The sequence below is a fragment of the Drosophila virilis genome, chromosome 5, assembly GCF_030788295.1.
Source record: "Drosophila virilis strain 15010-1051.87 chromosome 5, Dvir_AGI_RSII-ME, whole genome shotgun sequence".
NCBI classification, from domain to species: domain Eukaryota; kingdom Metazoa; phylum Arthropoda; class Insecta; order Diptera; family Drosophilidae; genus Drosophila; species Drosophila virilis.
Window position 1 is genome coordinate 1,521,999 of NC_091547.1, and position 20,402 is coordinate 1,542,400.

At 44.9% G+C, this 20,402-nt stretch overlaps 4 protein-coding genes across 8 annotated transcripts; 2 read left to right on the top strand and 2 right to left on the bottom strand.

The window, feature by feature from the left end:
* Window positions 1–54: 54 nt before the first annotated feature.
* oys (lysophospholipid acyltransferase 6) lies at window positions 55–13,258 on the bottom strand. Of its 3 annotated transcripts, none has more exons than XM_015168740.3 (8): window positions 12,709–13,258; window positions 2,933–3,156; window positions 2,700–2,868; window positions 2,457–2,627; window positions 1,884–2,231; window positions 1,466–1,798; window positions 1,132–1,399; window positions 787–1,036 (listed from the first exon to the last, which is right to left on the bottom strand). In XM_015168740.3, the coding sequence occupies exons 1-8, from the start codon at window positions 12,802–12,804 to the stop codon at window positions 936–938; spliced, it is 1,710 nt and encodes a 569-aa protein (XP_015024226.1). In that variant the 5' UTR covers window positions 12,805–13,258; the 3' UTR covers window positions 787–935. The 3 variants fall into 3 exon arrangements, with proteins under 3 accessions (XP_002059375.1, XP_015024226.1, XP_032291554.1); XM_032435663.2 differs by having other exon boundaries at window positions 787–1,039; XM_002059339.4 differs by having other exon boundaries at window positions 55–1,399.
* On the bottom strand, window positions 5,716–8,490 carry LOC26530992 (uncharacterized). The gene is made up of 2 exons (XM_015168893.3): window positions 8,401–8,490; window positions 5,716–8,331 (listed from the first exon to the last, which is right to left on the bottom strand). Exons 1-2 carry the CDS (start codon window positions 8,408–8,410, stop codon window positions 5,828–5,830), a joined length of 2,514 nt encoding a protein of 837 aa, XP_015024379.2. The 5' UTR covers window positions 8,411–8,490; the 3' UTR covers window positions 5,716–5,827.
* Window positions 13,259–13,770: 512 nt separating the features above from the next.
* On the top strand, window positions 13,771–16,640 carry LOC6635937 (mesoderm induction early response protein 1). Of its 3 annotated transcripts, none has more exons than XM_070209570.1 (4): window positions 13,773–13,996; window positions 14,068–14,857; window positions 14,941–15,542; window positions 15,811–16,640. In XM_070209570.1, the coding sequence occupies exons 2-4, from the start codon at window positions 14,176–14,178 to the stop codon at window positions 16,285–16,287; spliced, it is 1,761 nt and encodes a 586-aa protein (XP_070065671.1). In that variant the 5' UTR covers window positions 13,773–13,996; window positions 14,068–14,175; the 3' UTR covers window positions 16,288–16,640. The 3 variants fall into 3 exon arrangements, with proteins under 3 accessions (XP_015024320.2, XP_070065671.1, XP_070065672.1); XM_070209571.1 differs by having other exon boundaries at window positions 14,092–14,857; XM_015168834.3 differs by having other exon boundaries at window positions 13,771–14,857; window positions 15,747–15,952.
* A 754-nt stretch (window positions 16,641–17,394) lies between these two features.
* Window positions 17,395–20,353, top strand: Coop (Corepressor of Pangolin). The gene is made up of 2 exons (XM_002059341.4): window positions 17,395–18,526; window positions 19,368–20,353. The coding sequence occupies exons 1-2, from the start codon at window positions 18,304–18,306 to the stop codon at window positions 20,186–20,188; spliced, it is 1,044 nt and encodes a 347-aa protein (XP_002059377.1). The 5' UTR covers window positions 17,395–18,303; the 3' UTR covers window positions 20,189–20,353.
* Window positions 20,354–20,402: the final 49 nt, after the last annotated feature.

Consider the following 20,402-nt stretch of genomic DNA (forward strand, 5'->3'; position numbering starts at 1 on the left):
TGCACGATTCTATTGTAAGAATCTGAATCCAAGCTCGGAAGTTAGTTTGCAGCCTCGTTCGATATACGCTTCTCCAATTGCATTTATTTAATTATCTATTATATTTTGGCTATTTTGTTTTTTTTTCTTTCTTTTTTTTTATCAAAATTGTGCATGGTATAAAAAATCATACAATTTGTAAACTCTACTTATTGGAATTTATATATGTATAAACAAATAAAATTGCAACTGAAACATGTTTGGAAAATGTTTGTTTCATGTTTTGTTGCTTTGTTCCGTTTTGCAGTTTTGTGTGCGTGTGCGTTTGAGTGTGTGTGCGTGTGAGTGTGAGTGTGTGTGTGTGTTTAAGCTGTTAGCCCACAGCACCTGGTTCTCCGTGTCATTTCCCTGCCAAACCTCTCATCCACATCAATCCCAGCCGTGTCTCAATTGTCCAGTTGTTGTTGCAGCTGCCTTTTCATTCTCTTTTGGTTTCTACCGGCCACTCCGCTCCCGCTCCGACTTTCTATTTGGCATGCCCATTGCTCAGCACCGCAGGCAATACGTTCGCCTGCTGCACCACCGCATTGATAACATCGATCTCCTTCTTCAGAAAGGCACCGCTGTTCTCCTCCTCAGACAGTGGGCCGCCCGTGGAGCTGTTGGAGCCGATGTTGTTGTCATGTTGGCCATGTGCGGCGGATATGTTGCGCTTGCGCAGACCAGCTGCAGCGGCGTCCACCAGATTGGCGGCACCGCTACTGACTGTGCCGGCGGCTAGCTTTAGTTTGGGAAACTCAATGTCGCGCATCAGATCGTTCTTGAACTCAACGATGCCGCTGACAGTTTCGGTGACAGTCTTATCAATAAATTCCTCAATATTTTTGGTTTCCGCTTCGATCTTCTCCTTCAGCTTGCTGGACAACTGATCCATTTCGCACTGATCGTGCGGCACGCTAACCGCGTCGCGAGCGCTTGTTTCCTGTGGATGTGGCTTGGGGCTCAGGGTTTGCTTCTGCTGTTTGTGCTGATGATAATGTTGCTGCTGCGGCGGCTGCTGCTGTGGGCGTGGTTGGAGTATTTTATTATTCTGTGGCTGACTCGGCTTGTGTTGTTGTTGTTGTTGCTGTTGCTGTGTCAATGTGTCATTACGTTTAGCGGGCTCATTGAGGACCGCCTGCTCCTCCTCAACATTGAGATCGTGCGTGTTGTTCTCCACAGCCAACGGATCGGCAGCAGCTGCTGTTGCTGCTGCTGTTGTTCCAGTTGCAATATCGCTTATATTAGCCGGAAGATTCGTGCCGGCGGCACTTCTGTTCGGACGCTGCTCGCCGCGTATGAATCGTGGTAAAATAAATATGGTCACTAAAGAAATAATATGAAGGCACAAATAAAATCTCAGGTACAATTTGATGCTGCCCTGCAATAACGAAAAGCAACAACAGGTTAATAAAAGTACAAGCGTAATAATCGGTCAACAACTAACCATAAATTCAAGCAGAACAAATGGGAATGTGGTGTAGCCCATCACGATGCGTGTGGTGATGATGGTAAGAATGTCGTAGAACATGCGCGTGAATTGTGTGCTCTGGAAGCGATAGCGGAGCATGCGACGCGCTGTCCGCGCCGCTGTTACCATTAAGGCACCCGTGGCAAAGGTCAAATAGTAGCCAGGATAGAAGCCATGCCAAACGGCGCTCAAGGCGAACGTCAACAATGTGCCATACTGCTTGGGCACACGCTCATAGACGAGTGTACGGAGCCAGCGATTCGTGCCGCAGTTCCAATTGTTGATGGCATCGCGCATATTCGAGGCAAACTGTAAGTGGACAGAGTATCAATAAATATATATCATTTGTGCCTGCTCTCAAATATAAGTTGAGCGTAATTGAAGCTCCGCTTACCTCAAATGACAGCACATTTATGTTGGATATTAGATCCCATTTGGCATTGCCATCCTTGTCGTAGCCGGTGAAACCCAAGCCCGAATTATTGCATATGGCATCGGCGAGTAGCCAGGCATGATAATACTTAAAGCGTATACAGGTGGTTGCCATCATGGCATACCAGAACTTATAGGGTATGCTTGTGTCATTGATAAAGTCATCCTCTTTCATATTCTTGACTGGATAGATTTTGACAAACTTCATAAATATGAAGGCGCACACCATGCTGCCGAGCACCTTGCGTATCACGGTTTTCGTTGGCGACGGCTCCACCACCAGCTCCGACTTGCCATTGTCCAGACTGGCCTGAAAAGCAATGCAAAGCAAGAACAGAATCGAGAGTCAATTTCAAGTGTAATGAGAGAGCTGCAAATTGAAATTGATGAGTCAGACGGCAGACAACAACGACCAGACCAGAGCAGATGGCAGACAGTGGCCCGCCCCCCCGACGCCGTTGGGCTTGGCTAATGCAATCACTGCAGCCACATAATCATTGCAGAGACTGTGCGCACATCTGTGTGGTCCACTTACATTGCTCGCCGGACGCTTCAACAGATTGTAGCCCTCCACAAACTCAATGTAGTCCTTGTAAAAGACCAACGGTCCGGCCATAAGGCTCTGAAAGTGCCACACATACGAGAAATACTCCAATGCGGATGGCATTTTTCTAATCGCATGATATTGCTGCGCCCTTGTCAAGTCCTGCGGCAATGAGACAAATGAAAGGCATTAGCATTCGATTGCACTTTAGAAATCAATCAATCAATCGCTCACCTCATCCTGGCGCACAAAGCCGTCGTGTATGCTAAATGCCAGGCTGGTCACCTTCTGCGTGATGATCATCAGCGGCCCGGTTATGTCCAGTGCATAGGAACCGTAATCGTAGATCTGACGCATCAGGTGCACACACAACAGGTAGCCCATGGCCACCAGCAAGACGCTTCTGCAAAAGAAACAACAGCTGAGTTTTAAACACTTCGTTGGAAGGCATCATTCCCGCCACCCACCTCTGCACAATGCGCGGATCCTGGGTGCGTATCACGATATAGCATAAGGCCGGCAAACCGGCTATGTGTATGGCCTGCTGGCCAAAGCAAAAGTAGCCAAAGGCCAGGCCCAAGGACATGGCGAAAGCGTGTCGCACCTCATAGGAGACCTTCGATGGATGCAGCCACGAGCGGAAGAGCGAGGCCAGGAAGAGTGCCGATATTTGGCAGACTAAAAAGTTCACCTGCAAATAAAAAAAACAAGAATATTAGATAAAAATATTTAAGAAAACATTTGATTAAGAAATTTACTGAATGATTGTCAGGACAACCTGCAGGAAGAAATATTGTAGAAGCTTAGCTGAGTTTAAAAAATACTGATTGATTGATTGATTGACGGACTAGCTACTGATTGATGGCCAACGCGCAATAAAGTAGATAAAGGATAAATTAAGATAAAGGAGGAGGAAATATATGGCATATTTTATGAGCATACTAGAGAACAAAACTACTGATTGATCGAATGATTGACAGACTAACTGGCTGATTGATGATCAACGCACAGCACAACTGGAAAAGAAGAGATGTATTCAATAGGCTGACAATTGTTTGATTGACAGACTGTCTGACTGACTTATCAAGCCCAGGAGTGGAAAATTGTCGGCAGCTCATTTTCAAAGATTCTTGTGAAAATTCATTGGCAAAGGTATTTCACGCAACTGTAAAAGTTTAAACAAAAAATACTGACTGATTGAAAGGCTAATTAACTGATTATTGACTAGCGGAAAAAGCCATAAAAGCTAGAAAGAACTAAAAACTTAAATGAAATTTTATATATTTTACTTTTCATTCAATGTGCTACGAACTCTTTTTTGTAGGTCTATGAAAATTCATTGGAAATCAATATATCCCAAGGCGATACCTTAATCGATTTGAATACTAATCAAATATACTATGACCGGCTATTTAAGATATCTTACAAGTTCTACGACATACTATATATTTAATAGGCTAATACTAGACACAGAGCCCATAACTTGTTTTGTTGTGTAATTCGGCCGCATTGAAGCGTTTACAATTGCGGCTACAAATGCCACATATATATATATGTATGTATGTATATAGGTATATTAGATATATAGTGTACGGTTGACGCACATTGCTCTTGAACATTATCGGAAATCGGGTATCACGCGATCTGATCAATGTACAGCTGCAGAGCTTGATGACTGACCGTGGCCTTGGCCATCGTTTGACATATTCTATGCAAATGTTGCACAGTTCTCTAATTTATATTTCTATGTCGGCCAGATGTGCGTTTTCTATATAGTATATAGATATATGTATATGTACACTGACAATTGCAAGTGCTCGAATTTCTGTAGCGTGCACCTTGCCAACAGTCGACGTCTGGCGTTCAAATAGGGTCTAATTAAAATAGATTGCTAATTTATGGACTCTATAAAAAATTACACGACTTTTTAAACATGAATTGTCGAATGATGGGAAGACGGAAGAATTTTAAATTCTAAGTTATGCTGAATCGAAGATTGAATGTGTAGAAAACAAAAAACAGCTCAGCCATAAGAAGGAAAACAACGTTACGTTACGAATGTCACGTAACGGATGTTCAATAACGGATATTACGTAACGGATGTCGTATAACGGATATTACGTAACGGATGTCACATAACGGATGTCACGTTACGGATGTCACGTTACGGATATTACGTAACGGATATTGCGTAACGGACATCAAGAAACGTTTTATATTTATTTCGTTACGAAAGGGAAATTTTTTCAGAAATGTTTTCAAAGTTTTTCGGAGTTTTATTTTTACATATAAATATTACGTATCACGTAAGGTGGACCGTAGATATAAAATAGTGTTGATAGGGACTGAAAGACTGAACGGCTCCCCTATAGAGCGATCGATAAAGAAATTGTTATCGCTCATACTCATTTCTTTGCGTTCGTTTCGATATCATTCTGTGAGTGCTGCTGATAGCGTAAGGCCCCGACAAATAAGCCCATTAACAATTATGCATCACAAATTTGGGGGCACAGTGATATTTCATTGTCAAGGCTTGGCCATTCTTTAAGCCCCACACCCACCGGCCCAGTGTTAAGCCTTTCAAGGCGGATGTGCTTTTGTTATCAGCCGGCGACTGTCAAACTAAACCTTATCTTTTAGCTATTATTGTCTGCCACAGTCGAAATTAGTGCGAATAATATATAAGTATGTTAATGTACGCTTATCAATCACAGAATGCATAATCAGTGGAATATGAACTCATTTCAAGTATTTACAGCGACAGAACAAAGAAATTAGCAATCAATGCCGCAAGTTAATACGTTGCTATTTATAAGAAAACAAAGCAATTTGTAAATATATAAATATATATATTTAAAATGAATGAATGACTTTTCTTAGTGGAATTTAACAGCTATAAAAATCAAACTCGGAATTTCGTTGTTCATAAAAATATAAATATATATCATTTAAGTTATTCTAGCAAAAGAATAAAAAGCAAAAGTGAGTTAATACTTATAACAGATAACCTTGAGGGGGTTATCGTTCAGTTCAGAAATAAATGGGACAAGCATATTGTATAAAGCACTGATAATAATAATCGATAAGTTCTGTGTATCTGAACCACTTGAGCATTCGAGCTTGGATCAAGGAACTACTTCAAATGAAACGAGTGAACCACTTGGCGAACGAATGATCCGAACACGAATAAAAAGGAGTTCCATTTAAACTAGTGTATACATTTGGAACTAGTTCCAAAAACGTGAGGAAATATATGTATAAGCTGCGATTTATTTGAATTGATTCACATTTAGGCTAGGTGTGTTATATAGTCAGTTAACGGAGAGATTTGCCTTGGTCTGTCTGCGCGACTCTATCGTTGCTTAATTACGCTGCGCGGCACAGTTAAGGACCAGGTTGCGACGGCGACATTTGCCTGCCTCGATATCGAACCAGCTGCCCGCCTTGCAGCGGCGCACCACGCGGACACCGCCGTTGCACTGGTAGAACCGGCGACAATGCTTCGAGTCCTGCAGGAAAACGCCGTCGGCTCTGTTCTGACAGTCGTCGCTGGAGGAGCTGATGAGACTTAGCAGACGATTGACAATAGGTTTTTTAACTTCTTTTGCAACTTCTTCTTCACAGGGTGTGGTGGTTGGTGGAGCACACGGTGTGGTAGTAGGTGGCTCACAGGGAGTTGTCGGTGGAGGGTCTGTCTCACACGGAGTTGTCGGTGGAGGGTCTGTCTCACACGGAGTTGTCGGCGGAGGGTCTGTCTCACACGGAGTGGTCGGTGGTGGATCAGTCTCACAGGGAGTTGTTGTGGGTATTGCCGGTGGTGATGCACATGGTGCTGTTGTAGTTGGACGACGACAGGGTTGCTTTGTTGTAGTTATAGTTTCACTTGGCGTCGTTGCGGGTGGTGCACTTATTGTCGTCGTTGTTGTAGGTGGTGGTGGTGGTGCGCTTGTTATTGGCGTTGTTGTAGGTGGTGGTGCTGTTTCAGAAGGAGTTGTTATGGGTGGAGATGGGGCGCTTGTTGTTGTGGGTGGTGGTGGTGCTGTTTCACAAGGTGGTGTTGTGGGTGGAGGTGGTCCGCTTGTTGCTGTCGTTGTTGTAGGTTGTGGTGTTGGTGCGCTTGTTGTTGGCGTTGTTGTAGGTGGTGGTGCTGTTTCAGAAGGAGTTGTTATGGGTGGAGATGGGGCGCTTGTTGTTGTTGTGGGTGGTGGTGGTGCGCTTGTTGTTGTCGTTGTAGGTGGTGGTGCTGTTTCACAGGAAGTTGTTGTGGGTGGAGGTGGTGCGCTTGTTGCTGTCGTTGTTGTAGGTGGTGGTGGTGGTGCGCTTGTTATTGGCGTTGTTGTAGGTGGTGGTGCTGTTTCAGAAGGAGTTGTTATGGGTGGAGATGGGGCGCTTGTTGTTGTTGTGGGTGGTGGTGGTGCGCTTGTTGTTGTAGGTGGTGGTGCTGTTTCACAAGGAGGTGTTGTGGGTGGAGGCGGTGCGCTTGTTGCTGTCGTTGTTGTAGGTGGTGGTGGTGGTGCGCTTGTTGTTGGCGTTGTTGTAGGTGGTGGTGCTGTTTCACAAGGAGTTGTTATGGGTGGAGATGGGCCGCTTGTTGTTGTGGGTGGTGGTGGTGCTGTTTCACAAGGAGGTGTTGTGGGTGGAGGTGGTGCGCTTGTTGCTGTCGTTGTTGTAGGTGGTGGTGGTGGTGCGCTTGTTGTTGGGGTTGTTGTAGGTGGTGGTGCTGTTTCAGAAGGAGTTGTTATGGGTGGAGGTGGCGCGCTTGTTGTTGTTGTGGGTGGTGGTGGTGCGCTTGTTGTTGTCGTTGTAGGTGGTGGTGCTGTTTCACAGGAAGTTGTTGTGGGTGGAGGTGGTGCGCTTGTTGCTGTCGTTGTTGTAGGTGGTGGTGGTGGTGCGCTTGTTATTGGCGTTGTTGTAGGTGGTGGTGCTGTTTCAGAAGGAGTTGTTATGGGTGGAGATGGGGAGCTTGTTGTTGTTGTGGGTGGTGGTGGTGCGCTTGTTGTTGTAGGTGGTGGTGCTGTTTCACAAGGAGGTGTTGTGGGTGGAGGCGGTGCGCTTGTTGCTGTCGTTGTTGTAGGTGGTGGTGGTGGTGCGCTTGTTGTTGGGGTTGTTGTAGGTGGTGGTGCTGTTTCACAAGGAGTTGTTATGGGTGGAGATGGGGCGCTTGTTGTTGTTGTGGGTGGTGTTGGTGCGCTTGTTGTTGTCGTTGTAGGTGGTGGTGCCGTTTCACAGGAAGTTGTTGTGGGTGGAGGTGGTGCGCTTGTTGCTGTCGTTGTTGTAGGTGGTGGTGGTGGTGCGCTTGTTGTAGGCGTTGTTGTAGGTGGTGGTGCTGTTTCAGAAGGAGTTGTTATGGGTGGAGATGGGGCGCTTGTTGTTGTTGTGGGTGGTGTTGGTGCGCTTGTTGCTGTCGTTGTTGTAGGTGGAGGTGCTGTCTCACAAGGAGTTGTTGGTGGTGGTGTTGCTGGTGGGGCACATGTTGTTGTGATAGGCGGCGAGGGCGGTGGCTCTATATCACACGGAGCCTTTGGCGTGGTTGTCTCGCATGGGGGAGGTGTTGTTGAGCAGGGCTCGTGCTCACCTGCATCCAAATCAAGAGCAACGCGCAGCGCCAAGCCTCTTAGATTGATGCAGTGGACCAAACTGGCCGATTTACAGGACTGGCTTGCCTCGTCATAGTACTGTCCCAGGCGACAGGAGTGATGCACCGCTCTGCCGCGCGTGCAGACATAATAGCCGGCACACCTGGCTGGATCAGTTAGAAGGGCACCATTGGCCAGGTTATTGCAACTGGGCCGCAGTCTTTGGTCGGCACCCGTGGGGGCTACGGCAACTGCGGCAATTGTCACTAAGCCCACAAGTAGAACGTTTACTGGAAAAGGACATGCGTAAGGGCGTGAGCAGCTGCGGGGGCGGCTATGCGGGAAAAAGTATCACTTACAAGAATTCATCTAAGACTCTGCTCTGCTCGAAAGGATAACTCACTGAAGTGTGTTACTTTATCGCTTCCGAACTTAATTGTTGCAGCCGGAGCTACAGAACTCTCTTTTATACCCAATGCCCATTTGTTTGGACAGCTTCAACTCAAGTGCTTTACCAAACAATTTGGCTAATTGGGCGCAGAAAAATGTTAACCATATTGACAAGACAATTTAAATGTAGATAATGAAACTACATTTGCATGTATCTCTGAACACTTCTGTGCTTACAACTGACGCTTCCCAATTGCCTACAGATGGTGTCCAATGAATAAGCTGGTCATTTTAAGATTGCTTCGATTAACAAAAGGTATTTATCGAAGAACAGACGCTTGTTAGGCAACCTGACAACCCTTCGACTCCAGACCTCTGTTGATTTAATTTCATCACATATTCTCACATTTTGTCAACGTGGCCTGATATAGGCACTATTTGTGCGTCATAAAGATAAGTTCTACGCAATTGACGTATTCAGATAGGCCACACGGTTGTGATTTCCCAAGCTTGCAATAGGAATTTGTACTTTTTGGTTTGTGTTTTTTTTTCTTTTGCCGGACCATGTCATCTGCCCAACAGAGCGCAAGCAGAGCTATCCATCAATCTTGTTTCGGGAATCTGCAATGTTGAAATGTTGTTGCAAATGCACACAACGAATGTTGATCAACCAGTTTTACACCGAAACCCAAGTTAGTATCCACAAGAAACAAGCGCACAAGCGTGTTCAATAAAACTAAGCAAAGCCAACTAAAAGACCAACCAAAGGGAACACAACTTTATAGATGAAAGTAATGTTCATTCAAATGCGCATTCAATAATCAACAAACCTAAGCATAGCATAGTATAAATGTCTGCTGGAAAGACAAGTACACGGAAGGAAGTTGACTGTCAGTTGGTTGAGCTAAGCCAAGGCCTTTGTTTAAAGGAGAGGGCCCTCGGAGCCATGCGCGGAGGGACGGCGGCTAGAAGCTTACATCACACGAGGTGCTCTCGCTGCCGGGTTAGACCCAAAAACAGGTCTCTCTATACATGTGCTCAAGGTAAGATGATTGAAGTGAGCATGGAATTGCGCTGAAGCAAGCAGTCGGTGCGGCGAGTAGCGAATCAAGTGCTAAATACGGCCACATTGACAATAGTTGGAAAATATAATATATATATAAATGTAAATAAATAAAAATACATAAATATTAAGCTCGAGAAATGCCGGTTTAGCATATTTTTAAAAAGCGCCCTACTACGCGATTCTCATGAATTAAAGTAAGTATAACGCTAGTAAGGTTAATTGATTGGTCGTGACTATAAAATAACAATATTGCTCATCTCAGCTCGGCTCATTCTTGGCCCATTCACTTTCATTGCTTTGTTCAAACGAACTTTGCGGGAAATTAAAGCTCTTTTGATGCAATTTCAAGCTTAGAATCTGTTCTAGCCGTTGCCAATAAAACGCATCAATCAATTACTTGGCGTGTTAATGACTTCTTGTTGTTGCTGTTGGTGCACCGCAGAACAAAACAGAATAAATAAATATAATGAAAGCAAGTCGTAAATCATTTAATTAAATTCGGCACCCCCCCGGGTTTGTGCTTTGCCACACGCAATGGACTTTGTGAGAGGCGGGCAAAAAATAAATAAAAAATCGCCAAATATCAGCATACGAAAATGTGGCGTGATGACTATAAATAAATACAAAACAATAAAACCAACAGCAAATATTCTTTACGTGTACGTGTGATAAAAAAAAAAAAATTTAAACACTTTTTGGGTACACACACGTAGATAAGAGGAAGAGAGCAGAGCTTGTAAGTCCATGAACTCGTTACACTTTCGATTCTCGATACTTGTTGGTGATGACACTATCGACAACACGAAAAGTAAATAATTTACCGGTGCGCTAGGTTATTAAAACAAAATCCAATTTACATAAGGCAAACAAAATATTTACTAATTATGAGTGGCGCCATATGGCAGCAACAGTTGGCGATTGGCAATCGCCGGCAAGGCGCAAATAACAAACAAGTTCAAGCTGTATACAAAGCTCAAGGTCACACAAATATTAAATTCATTTAATTTATGCATATTCACACGAACAGAGAAATGGCAACTGAGAGAATTTCCGTTATTGCCATTGTTAACGGCCGCTCTCACTCGTGCGCGCGCGCGCTCTCTTCTATTGAAACGCAACTGGTTGGTACGCATCTCCACAATATACAGCTGTTGCGCACGTGAACTAGTTCAGGTTCAGGTTAAGGTTCAATACTTTTGCTGCGCACTTGCCTTTGCATTTCAGTGCGACGCACAAATGAACAACGCAAAAGTGAAGAGAGAATAAGCGTGGGTGTTCTAAAGTTCTAAAGAGCGCAAGCTTGCCGGCTGTTAGCTGGTTTTGCTGGTTCGTTAATTAACACTGCTCATAAAAATATTTATTTCAGTGCAACAATTGCCCAATTTGCAGTATGTGTGTGTGTGTGTGTGTGTGTGTGTGTTTATTTGCGTGCTGCGATTTGGCCTTCCGCGCCAGTTATATAGAAAAACTTAAATAGTTGACCAAATATTTTTGGTGCTAATGATAAAACTGGTAAACAGCGATTTTTCGATTACACCAGACAGCGCCAAAGCACGTCACGCCACATCGGACCACCCACACACAAACACACACACACACACATGCATACACATATACACGCGCGCGCATACAAAGAGAAACAACGACCTTCCTGCGAAATGAAATGTGTCACACGTAAAACAAATATAGTAAAAATTGCGAGTGAGCCAATTAATTGTTTATAGCGCGTTTCAAGAAACTGAAACACCCTGTGCCCGTGAGCCAAGTCTACGGCTACGTACATACACATATCTGAGTCATTCACTCTCTCAGCTGTTGCTCATCTTTGTTTACAAACAAAAACGTTTAAAATTTGAATATTTTTATGCAAAAGTAAATACAAAACAAAACAAAAAACGAAAGAACGCAACAAACCGTGTATGCTCTCACATTTTACTTGAATCGGACGGCTGACGACATACGGGATTAGATCATCAAAAAAAAAGATGTTAGCCAATTGTCAGTAGCTGCACACAAGCACACGTGCTCGCATTAGATTAGCGGCCTGCTAAGCGCCACTCGAAACGGATTTAACAACCTTCTGTGAGTGTAAGCCGAGCTCATAAGTACGTACGTACACACATACATACATATCTATATCTAGTTAATCACATTCTCTTTGCTCTCTTTCCATATTGCGTTCTCGTTCTCACGGTTTCATTTATGCAAATGCGAAACGCGCGCGCTTCTGTGTGTGTGCGAGAGAGAGAGCGAGAGAAAGAGAGAGCGTTAGTTAAACGTGTCGCTATTGCAGTCTCAGCTGTTTAGTCAATTGGCTGTGCTTCTTCAAGTGTTGTGATTAATTTGCAACGAAATCATTCAATTACACAATTTTATTAACTGATGCACAATTTAAAAATACACGTGCCAACTAATCAACTAATAATAGCTGCCTATATCAAATTGTAAAAATAAAAAACAAACATTTACTTGTATTAGAGGTGGGCATATGTCAGATATTTACAATACTTTAACACGAACGTTAGACTTGTCATGTTAAGAAGAGTTACGTGCTCGTGTCACGTAAGAAAGCACGAAACGCGTCCAGCTCTAATTTATATGCACATTAATTGCGTGTGTATATGATTTCACAACACAAACAATCGACAGAGGTTAATGACAGCGTGATAGAGCGCAATACGCGAAAGTAGAACAGAAAAGGTAAACAGCAAATCAAATGTTTTGCTAAACAGCCAATTAGAACACAGCCAAATTCTCTGTGTGTTTATATTTGTGTGCATTGGCGGCGATTTGAATGACAGTTGAAAGCGCAAAATGAACTCGATTAACGGTACATCAGCTGTCAAAAACTTTATGCAATGCTCAACACATTGACATGCTGTTGCGGGGGGGGGGGGGGGGGGGGGGGGGGCCATTTAACCTCAAAATCAAAATATGCAGCCGGCGTTTAGCCTTCACTTCAAAACATTTGACAGGGCCAAAGCACAGGGTGAGACAATCCTGGTCGTTCGGGTCTAACAATTGTGGCCCATGGAACAATGTGGATATACTGGTTTGTTCCATGTAAAAAGCGAAGATGTTGCATTACAAAATATTTATGTGTATGTGTATAGAAGTACACACACACACACACACACGCACGCACACTGGCTACTGTATGGTTTGAGAGTCAGGGGTGGTAGGGGGGACAAGAAAAGAAAAAAAAACTTACCAAATCAACAGACAGCCCGACCGCATCGGCCAGCCAGGTAAACATGCGGCTGCCATCGTACAAATCATTCTCAATAAACTTGGGCGATTCGAGCATTTTGGCTTATTTCTTGTTGTTCTTTTGCAGCGTTGTCCTCGTTAAAGCTTCATTTGAACAATTACAGACAATTTAGCGCGTGGTTTGTTCACAAAGGAAACGCCGCTGCGTTCTTCAAACTAAAATCCGGACACTTTATGAATATATTTCACAAAAAGAACAAACCCAAACGTTTGGGCGTTATTTTGAACTGCGTTTTGTGCTTTTTTTTGTTGTTAATTTACTAAAATTTTGTGCAATAATTTTTGGGAAGTGTTGCTCTGTATATGTATTTATTTTGTAATCGCACGATGCGTGCGTCAAAATGGCCGTTCTCTTTCCGTTGAGTTTCGTATTCGCGTGCTTGCCTCCGACACGATTGAAAGAGAGAATGAAACTGCGAGCAAGTTCTGTTTCAAATGAATTCGATGCCGAAATAAAAAAAATAATGTACACACATATGTTTGTACTTGTATATGTGAGTAGTCGAACTTAAGCCTAATGATTGAATGAAAAAGTACTCGATTTGAGTAAGGGCATGTGCAACTACGATTTTTTATATCGTGTGTGTGCACAGTTATATACATTACATGGGCCACAATATTGTGCCAGCCATAACATTTAGCCGCACTGTTATTAACAGCAAGCACGGTTCTTGTTCTGAAAAAGTATTGCTATTCTTTTATTTATTTTATGCAAGAACCAAATTGTGTTTATACAATTGTATGCTTGAAGCGAAAAATATGTGTTTTACGAAAATTAATTCTAATTGACGGCTGCTTTAAAGGACTCAAAATAGAATTTGAATTTAACCGCAACAGACTGTTGCTTAACAACAGGGCCTTAACACAGCACTTGTTGAGAACAGCTGTTAAGTATTTCTAAGAGTTAACGATGTATCGAATCTTTATATATGAACATCAATATCGATTAATAATGGGCAGCTGAAATAACAGTCGATATTCCTGTTAGTAGTTTTCAGATATCATATATTTTGTGTTCTCCTAGAGGACAAAGAAGCAGCCAACATAGAATAGAGCTCGTGCGTGGTCTACTAATTCGCTTGAGGCATTCGATAGCAAGAAAAAGCTAACAGCTGTTCGGTTAAGACAATGTTATTTGTGTGGCAGTTACTAAAAGCAAATGCTAGTTTCAATTTCAAACGTGTATGAATTTTCTGTGTGAATTAGATGATTAATAGATATGGTTTCTTGTAAGTAATCTGCGCTCTGTGCCAATTTTCGTCATCTGATTTTATTTTCGAAACCGAGTGTGCGACAGCAGTTCGCGCTGTTAATAACATTTCAGGAAAATGTTAACTTTTTTGGGGTGCCCACATTCGTTAGTGCTCAATCGAGTAACAACTAAGCAAGAAGAACAAACAAACTTGCAATGGCGGGACGCGAACTAACAATAACGCCAACAAAACGGGAGCGCCGCAAATCCCCGGCTACGGGATTTGGCGCGGACAGCAGCAGCAGCAGTGCACAACAGCAACCGCCGCCCATGTCGCCCGGGTCTTCCATTGCGGACACCACATTCGAGCCAACAATTGATATGATGGTAAATGATTTTGACGACGAGGCCACATTGAACGAGGAGGAGGCGCTCGCCGATCTGGAGGCACACAATGCCGAGGACGAGATAGCCACGTTGCGCGAGGAAAGCGAAATGCCCATCGAGCTGCTGCTGGCCAAATACAGCAGCATGACAAATATGGAGCCGGCGCCCGTCGCCCGCCCCAGCAGCAGCACCAGCAGCAGCTCGAGGCGACGGCGTGCGCCCAAGCGACAGCTACCGGAAGACGAAGCCGCCGGCGCCGCCGCCGAAGAGCCGCCAGCTGGCACTGAGCCGCTGTCACATACAGTCGCACCAGGAAGTCCTCTGCTGGATTATGCAAGCCTAACGCCACAGTTCCACGATGCCGGCATGGATGCGGATCAAGTGCCCGGCGTTTTGCCGCCAGAGCTTACAAAGAAACCGCATCGCTCGCATTTACTTGACCTGTATCCCGAGGAGTCCTTTGAGACCGGGGCACAGCACGCCATGGGCACGGTGGAGGATGTGGAAAGCTGTACGTGCACATACTTTATATTGACATCCTTCATTTGACGGATTGTAGTAGCACTCATATATATATATATATTCTTTCTTTAGTTACGCCGCTGCAGACGCTTCTTGAGGAGGTGGAGGCAGCGGAGGAGGAGGAGGAGGACAGCGACACCGATTCGGACGATGCGAGAAAAATAATTATGGTCGGACCGAACTATCAAGCTGAAATACCCGAGGGCCTATCGCAATATGGCGACATACTGCCCTACGAGAACGAGGATCAGTTGATTTGGGAGCCGAGCCAGGTCAGCGAGCGTGCCGTCGAGGATTATCTGGCCAAAATACAAGAGACGCGCTCGGTGAGCAGCACAGAAGCCGAAGGCGCCGCCGCAGCCGATCCCACTGAACGGGCCGAGCTCGAAGAGCTGCCAGCGGTAGCAACGCCACCCGAAGCTCCAGCTCCAGTTGCTGCTGCGGCCGGGACGCCTGCCGGCTCGGACATGGAGTCGGTGGTCAAGGACAACGAACAGGCGCTGCATCTGCTCGTCCAGTGCGGCTATGACTTCAAGGAGGCGCTGCGTCGCAAGCGCATGAATGTGCTGCCGCTCAGCGACACGATGAGCAGCTGGTCGGAGGAGGAGTGCCAGAAATTCGAGGAGGGCATACAAAAGTTTGGCAAGGACTTCTATCAGATACGACAGAATCAGGTAAACTATGCGACAACGCACAGTGGAACGCACACATGAGCCTCTCGAGAGCCGAAAATTAAAAGATTTTAACTATTCAAACCTAACCTAATTCTCAAATATATCGATTACAATGTATCGATAAATTAGAGACTGTCTCATTGATCATTTTGGATCCTTGTTCGAAATCTAAACTAGAATTTGTTTTCGATTTTTGCCCACCAGACGAACCACTGTGCTAGGCCACAAAACACACTTAAATGATGATCCCATGTGTGTGTCCTTTCAGGTGCGCACTAGAACCATGCGCGAACTGGTTCAGTTCTATTACCTGTGGAAGAAGAGCGAACGACGTGATCAGAGCTTCGCCCTAAACGATACAATTGATCACATGGATGTATTTATCAACGAAGCTGGAAATGGAAATGGAAACGGAAATGGAAATGGTAATGGAAACGGAAATGGCAGCTGCTCATCGCTAGCCAGCAGCTGCAGCAGCAGCAATGGCCACAGCAACGGAAATGCCGCCATGGAGCTTCCACTGGACAAGGATGCAGCTCTCGAAGCAGCAGCAGTAGCTGCGGCGGCAGCGGCGGCGTCGGCATCGGCATCCCCAAGAAAATCCACAACGAAAAACTACTCGATTATGACCGGCGGGAATGGAGCAGCTGCAGCAACAGCTGCTGGCAGTCGCAAGCGCGGCGTCTCCTTTGCCCTCGACGAGGACAACATGGAGCAGGAGCAGGGATTAGAAAGCTTAAGCTAAAGCCAATTGGCCAAAAATCTGGGGGCAAAACAGCAGAGCATTTGAGCCATAAATGCGCAGGCGCTTCCGACTCAACGATGGCTGCTGCAAAAAATAGGGCGTGGCATTCAACAAAATCAACATTCATTATGTAAACATACCTACAATATATATATATATATATGTATACATATGTATATATATATTATGTGTGTACAGTGAAAGCTCTCTTGAGCGTACGCAGACGGTTCCAGTTAAATTGTCCTCCTTAGTGTTAAATATACATGCATGTATATATATATATGTACGTGTTTATAGTGTGCAGTATGTGTAGAATATGTATCGTTTCATTAATATATGTATATGTTTCTGAAGTCTACCTCTCGTATAAAACTCAGTATTATTCAATATAATTTGTCCAATACTCCAAATCGTTAAAGAGAGCTGCATTTTTGGCAGTGTTCAACAACAGCTCAATGAAACCATATTTGTTTTTCATAAACAAAAAAGAGAGCAGTTTGAGTCGAGCAATATAAACTGCGTATGTGTGTGTGTGTGTGTGTTTGTTTTTAGTGTTGAAAAGCTCAGCCATACGGCGTACGTGAGAGACTTTCGCCTGGCTTGGACTGAAGTCAGCTGATTTTTGCTTATCCGTAATACGTGTGTTTATTCACAGTTATATACCTATATCAACTGTAGAGCATATTGCAGCTGGTCGAACTCCTTGAGCTGCTTAAAAGGATCAAATGTCAAGCGCAGAGCTGTTGCCATTTTGTCAGATAAAATAAACGCCCCAGACAATTCTCATATTCGCCTTTGCTTGCATTTTCGCAAACTCACACACACACACACACATACTACACATATATGCACAGGCAGCGGCACGTACACACGAGCATAGAGAACTTAATGGGAGATAGCAGTAAAAAGCAGGGCCAGGCCCAGACGAGCGACGATCGTGCAAAACGAAGTTTTCAGTTGGGGCTTGATTTTCTACTGGTATCGATACCACATACACATGCACATGCAATTTGTATACACACACACACACACACACACAGAGAGAGCTACAGTTACGTGTGTATCAGCTCCTCTGTTCGTTTTACGTTGGCTTCACTGGCGTAGCGTGAACATTTTACGTTTAGGTTCGCTCCATGCCACACAGAGCTCCACAGTCAACCAGCGGACCGTAGTGAAGAAAAAATCCAGTTTTGTTTAAAAATAAACAAAGCGCAACAACTGGGCACGCTACAGTCCTCAGCGTACAGCATATCTGTGTATTGGTGTGTTGGGGTCTGTCAAACAGTTCAGCTAGGACACGCTAGACCCAAGCTAAATGTAGCTGCAAAAAAAGCTAAAGTCTAGCTGCCGATTAAATACACACATATGTACATATGTATGTATGTATGTATGTATTTGTTAAGTAGTTAGTCGCACGAGCTAGGGCAGAGCATTTGCGATTCGTTACGGCCCGAAGCTGAAACAGAGTTAACAACCGTAAAGCGTAGAGGAGACATAGCGCAACAGCCCGTCAGGCGGGCAGCGGAAGCTTAACATCCGGATAATAGTCGCTTGTGCAGCAGCGCGTCGGCCGGTGAGTTCTTCTTCTTGTTGTTTAGAGCAAAGCCTGTCTGCCTGAGCCCTGCCTACGCTCTCCAGCTCACTCGCTCTCCCTCTCTGGCTCCCTCTCCCTCGCTCCCACTCTCTCTCTCTCGCACAGTCTGTCTCTCTATCTCTGTTGATTTGTTCGCTTTTCGTTGCGCCTTCGCCGCAGCCAAAAGGCACGTAAACTGGTTGCGTCGTCGTCGTCGCCGTCGTCGTTGTCTTCGCCGTTGTTGCCCGTACGCCGTTGTCGTCGTCGTGGTCGGCGTGGCGTGCCCGTAGTTTTTTTTTTTTTTTTTTTTTTTTTGTTGTCTGTTTTCTGTGCTGCGCTCTTTTAGTCTTGGTGTAGCGCTTGAGCTGCGCGAGTCGGACCTTTACACGGATCAAGCAACAACCTCAGCCGTCATCATAGTCATCATCGTCATCATCATCATCATGAGCATGGAGCTGGCCTACAATGCGTCATCGGCGTCTACCTCGCCGCCCGTCTCCTTTGGCTTCACCAACACCGCCAAGCTGCCCATCGAGACGGTGAAGCGTCTCATTGCCGCCGTTTCACGTCGTCCAGTGCTCTGGTTGCGAAACAATGCGAGCGGCCAAAAGCGCAGCGATATTACGCCAATTTGGTTTGATGTCGGGAAGGATGTTAATTTGCCAGGTGAGTGCCAGCAGCAGCTGCAGCTGTCTGATTGTAAGCCGTATAAGCCATATGCATGTAAAATGCACAAGTGTGTACACATAGCATGAGCTTTGCTTGTGTGTGTGTGTGTGTGTGTGCATGTGCACAGTGCGCATTCAATAAGACGAATCCATGCACGCCTAAGTTAGCTTAAAGCTCACGCTTAGCACAAAAACATACGCTTCTGTTATTGAACATGTAGCATATGCCGTGCGCATTCAATAAGACGAACTCATACACAGTCAGCTTAAAGCTTACGCTTAGCATGTAAAGCTTAGTTCGGCGAGCTTTTAAATAAACATGGGCCTTAAAAGCACATTTCTTATTTTGTGATTATTATTCATTGCCTGAAATCCGTTTACAAGAACGTATGATCTGTAAGCTTTAAGCTCAGCCCAAAAGAACAAAGCTCGATTTGCTTAGCTTTTGTGCATAGTTTCGAGATATATATCTATTTTAAAACTGAATAGCAAAAGTCTATTCACATTCTACGTATAGTAAAAACCTGTAAAGCTTAAAGCTCAAAATAATCATGTAAAGCTCAACTTGCAAAGCTTTAAACTCTTCTTTCTAAATATATAGGCATTTTAAGAAAATGAAGCTTACTTGAACACTTTTGCATATTAGAATTCGCACCTAAATTTCGTTCTTCAGAAGCGTTCGGCTTAGCGTGTACACACTGTATGTGCATTACGAGGCATTGCGGTTTTCTTGTGGCCACAAAGCACAGCTCGACATGCCATTTTGATCAGACATCTGTGCATTCGCACCGAATACAGCAATTGATCGTCTTCCTCTTGTTCCTTCTCGCTGCCCGCAGCTGACGTGTGCCGTGTGAAGTGGGGACACCTGCGCGACAATTTCCGCAAGGTGTACATACGAAACAATCTGTCGAACGAGTCGCCCTCCTCGTGGCGCTTCTACAATGATATGCGCTTCATGGAGCATGCGGTCCATGAGAACATCTTGAGGCAGGCGCGCACGCGCGGCAACAGCAAGAAGCATCCGCCGGGACATTGGACGGAGAACAACAATCTGATACTGGACGATGGCAGTAAATATGATGAGCCCATTGTGGCCACCGAGCCCATCTGTGAGCTGAGCGATAGCTACGACTCGGAGCTGCATCAGCCCAGTTTCTCGGACATCAGCTCGTTCTTTGAGGACCGGGACTGCAAGCGGGTGAAGCTGGAGCTGAGCAACGGCGATGCGCATAGCCAGCGGGATGAGGAGCTCAACGATGATGATTTCGATGAGGACGCCGCGTCCGAGAACGAAGAGGAGCACCATAAACATGGCACACCCGATCCCAGCGTCTTTACCATCGAAGTGCTGGACGATGATGAGGAAATGGCGCAGCCCATGTCCAAACAGAAATCAAGCCTGTCCAATGGCAGCATCAAAAGCGAGGCGGATGTGAAGCCACAATCGCAGCCGGGCTCCAACAATTTGCCCTTCAAGTACATCAGCATGGATGCGTCTACCAATACGGAACCAAATGGCGCCGATGCGCTGGACGATGCGGATCGCATGTTTCTGCTCAGCCTGATGCCATTCCTGCAGCGCTTGGATGAGCGTCGCAAGCTGCGCGTCCGCCAGAAACTGCAAAACGTTCTGATTGAGGAACTGGAGTTTGGCTGATGGATCGCCGCACCGATATATGCCTAGTTATACGATATAAATATAGTACATTATAAGCCTAGCTTACAGTATTAAAATACATAAGTATGCGACTGAAATCACACACAAACACACATTACATAGAATGTAATCAGTTAAATAAAATACAGTACAGTACAGTAAAAACTCTACTAATGAACAGCTGCTCTGGGCAATGCTTTTTAATCTCAATATT

What these genes read in the sequence shown, in the direction of transcription:
- oys (XM_002059339.4), bottom strand. Translation starts at nt 12,804, where the DNA reads ATGCTCGAATCGCCCAAGTTTATTGAGAATGATTTGTACGATGGCAGC. An exon ending in TGAAGCGTCCGGCGAGCAAT is followed by an intron (nt 2,232 to 2,456) that starts GTAAGTGGACCA and finishes ATTGCTTTTCAG; the next exon opens with GCCAGTCTGGACAATGGCAA. An exon ending in TTGTTCTGCTTGAATTTATG is followed by an intron (nt 1,400 to 1,465) that starts GTTAGTTGTTGA and finishes TCGTTATTGCAG; the next exon opens with GGCAGCATCAAATTGTACCT.
- LOC6635937 (XM_070209570.1), top strand. Translation starts at nt 14,176, where the DNA reads ATGGCGGGACGCGAACTAACAATAACGCCAACAAAACGGGAGCGCCGC. An exon ending in GGTGGAGGATGTGGAAAGCT is followed by an intron (nt 14,858 to 14,940) that starts GTACGTGCACAT and finishes TTCTTTCTTTAG; the next exon opens with TTACGCCGCTGCAGACGCTT. An exon ending in ATCAGATACGACAGAATCAG is followed by an intron (nt 15,543 to 15,810) that starts GTAAACTATGCG and finishes GTGTCCTTTCAG; the next exon opens with GTGCGCACTAGAACCATGCG.
- Coop (XM_002059341.4), top strand. Translation starts at nt 18,304, where the DNA reads ATGAGCATGGAGCTGGCCTACAATGCGTCATCGGCGTCTACCTCGCCG. An exon ending in GAAGGATGTTAATTTGCCAG is followed by an intron (nt 18,527 to 19,367) that starts GTGAGTGCCAGC and finishes CGCTGCCCGCAG; the next exon opens with CTGACGTGTGCCGTGTGAAG.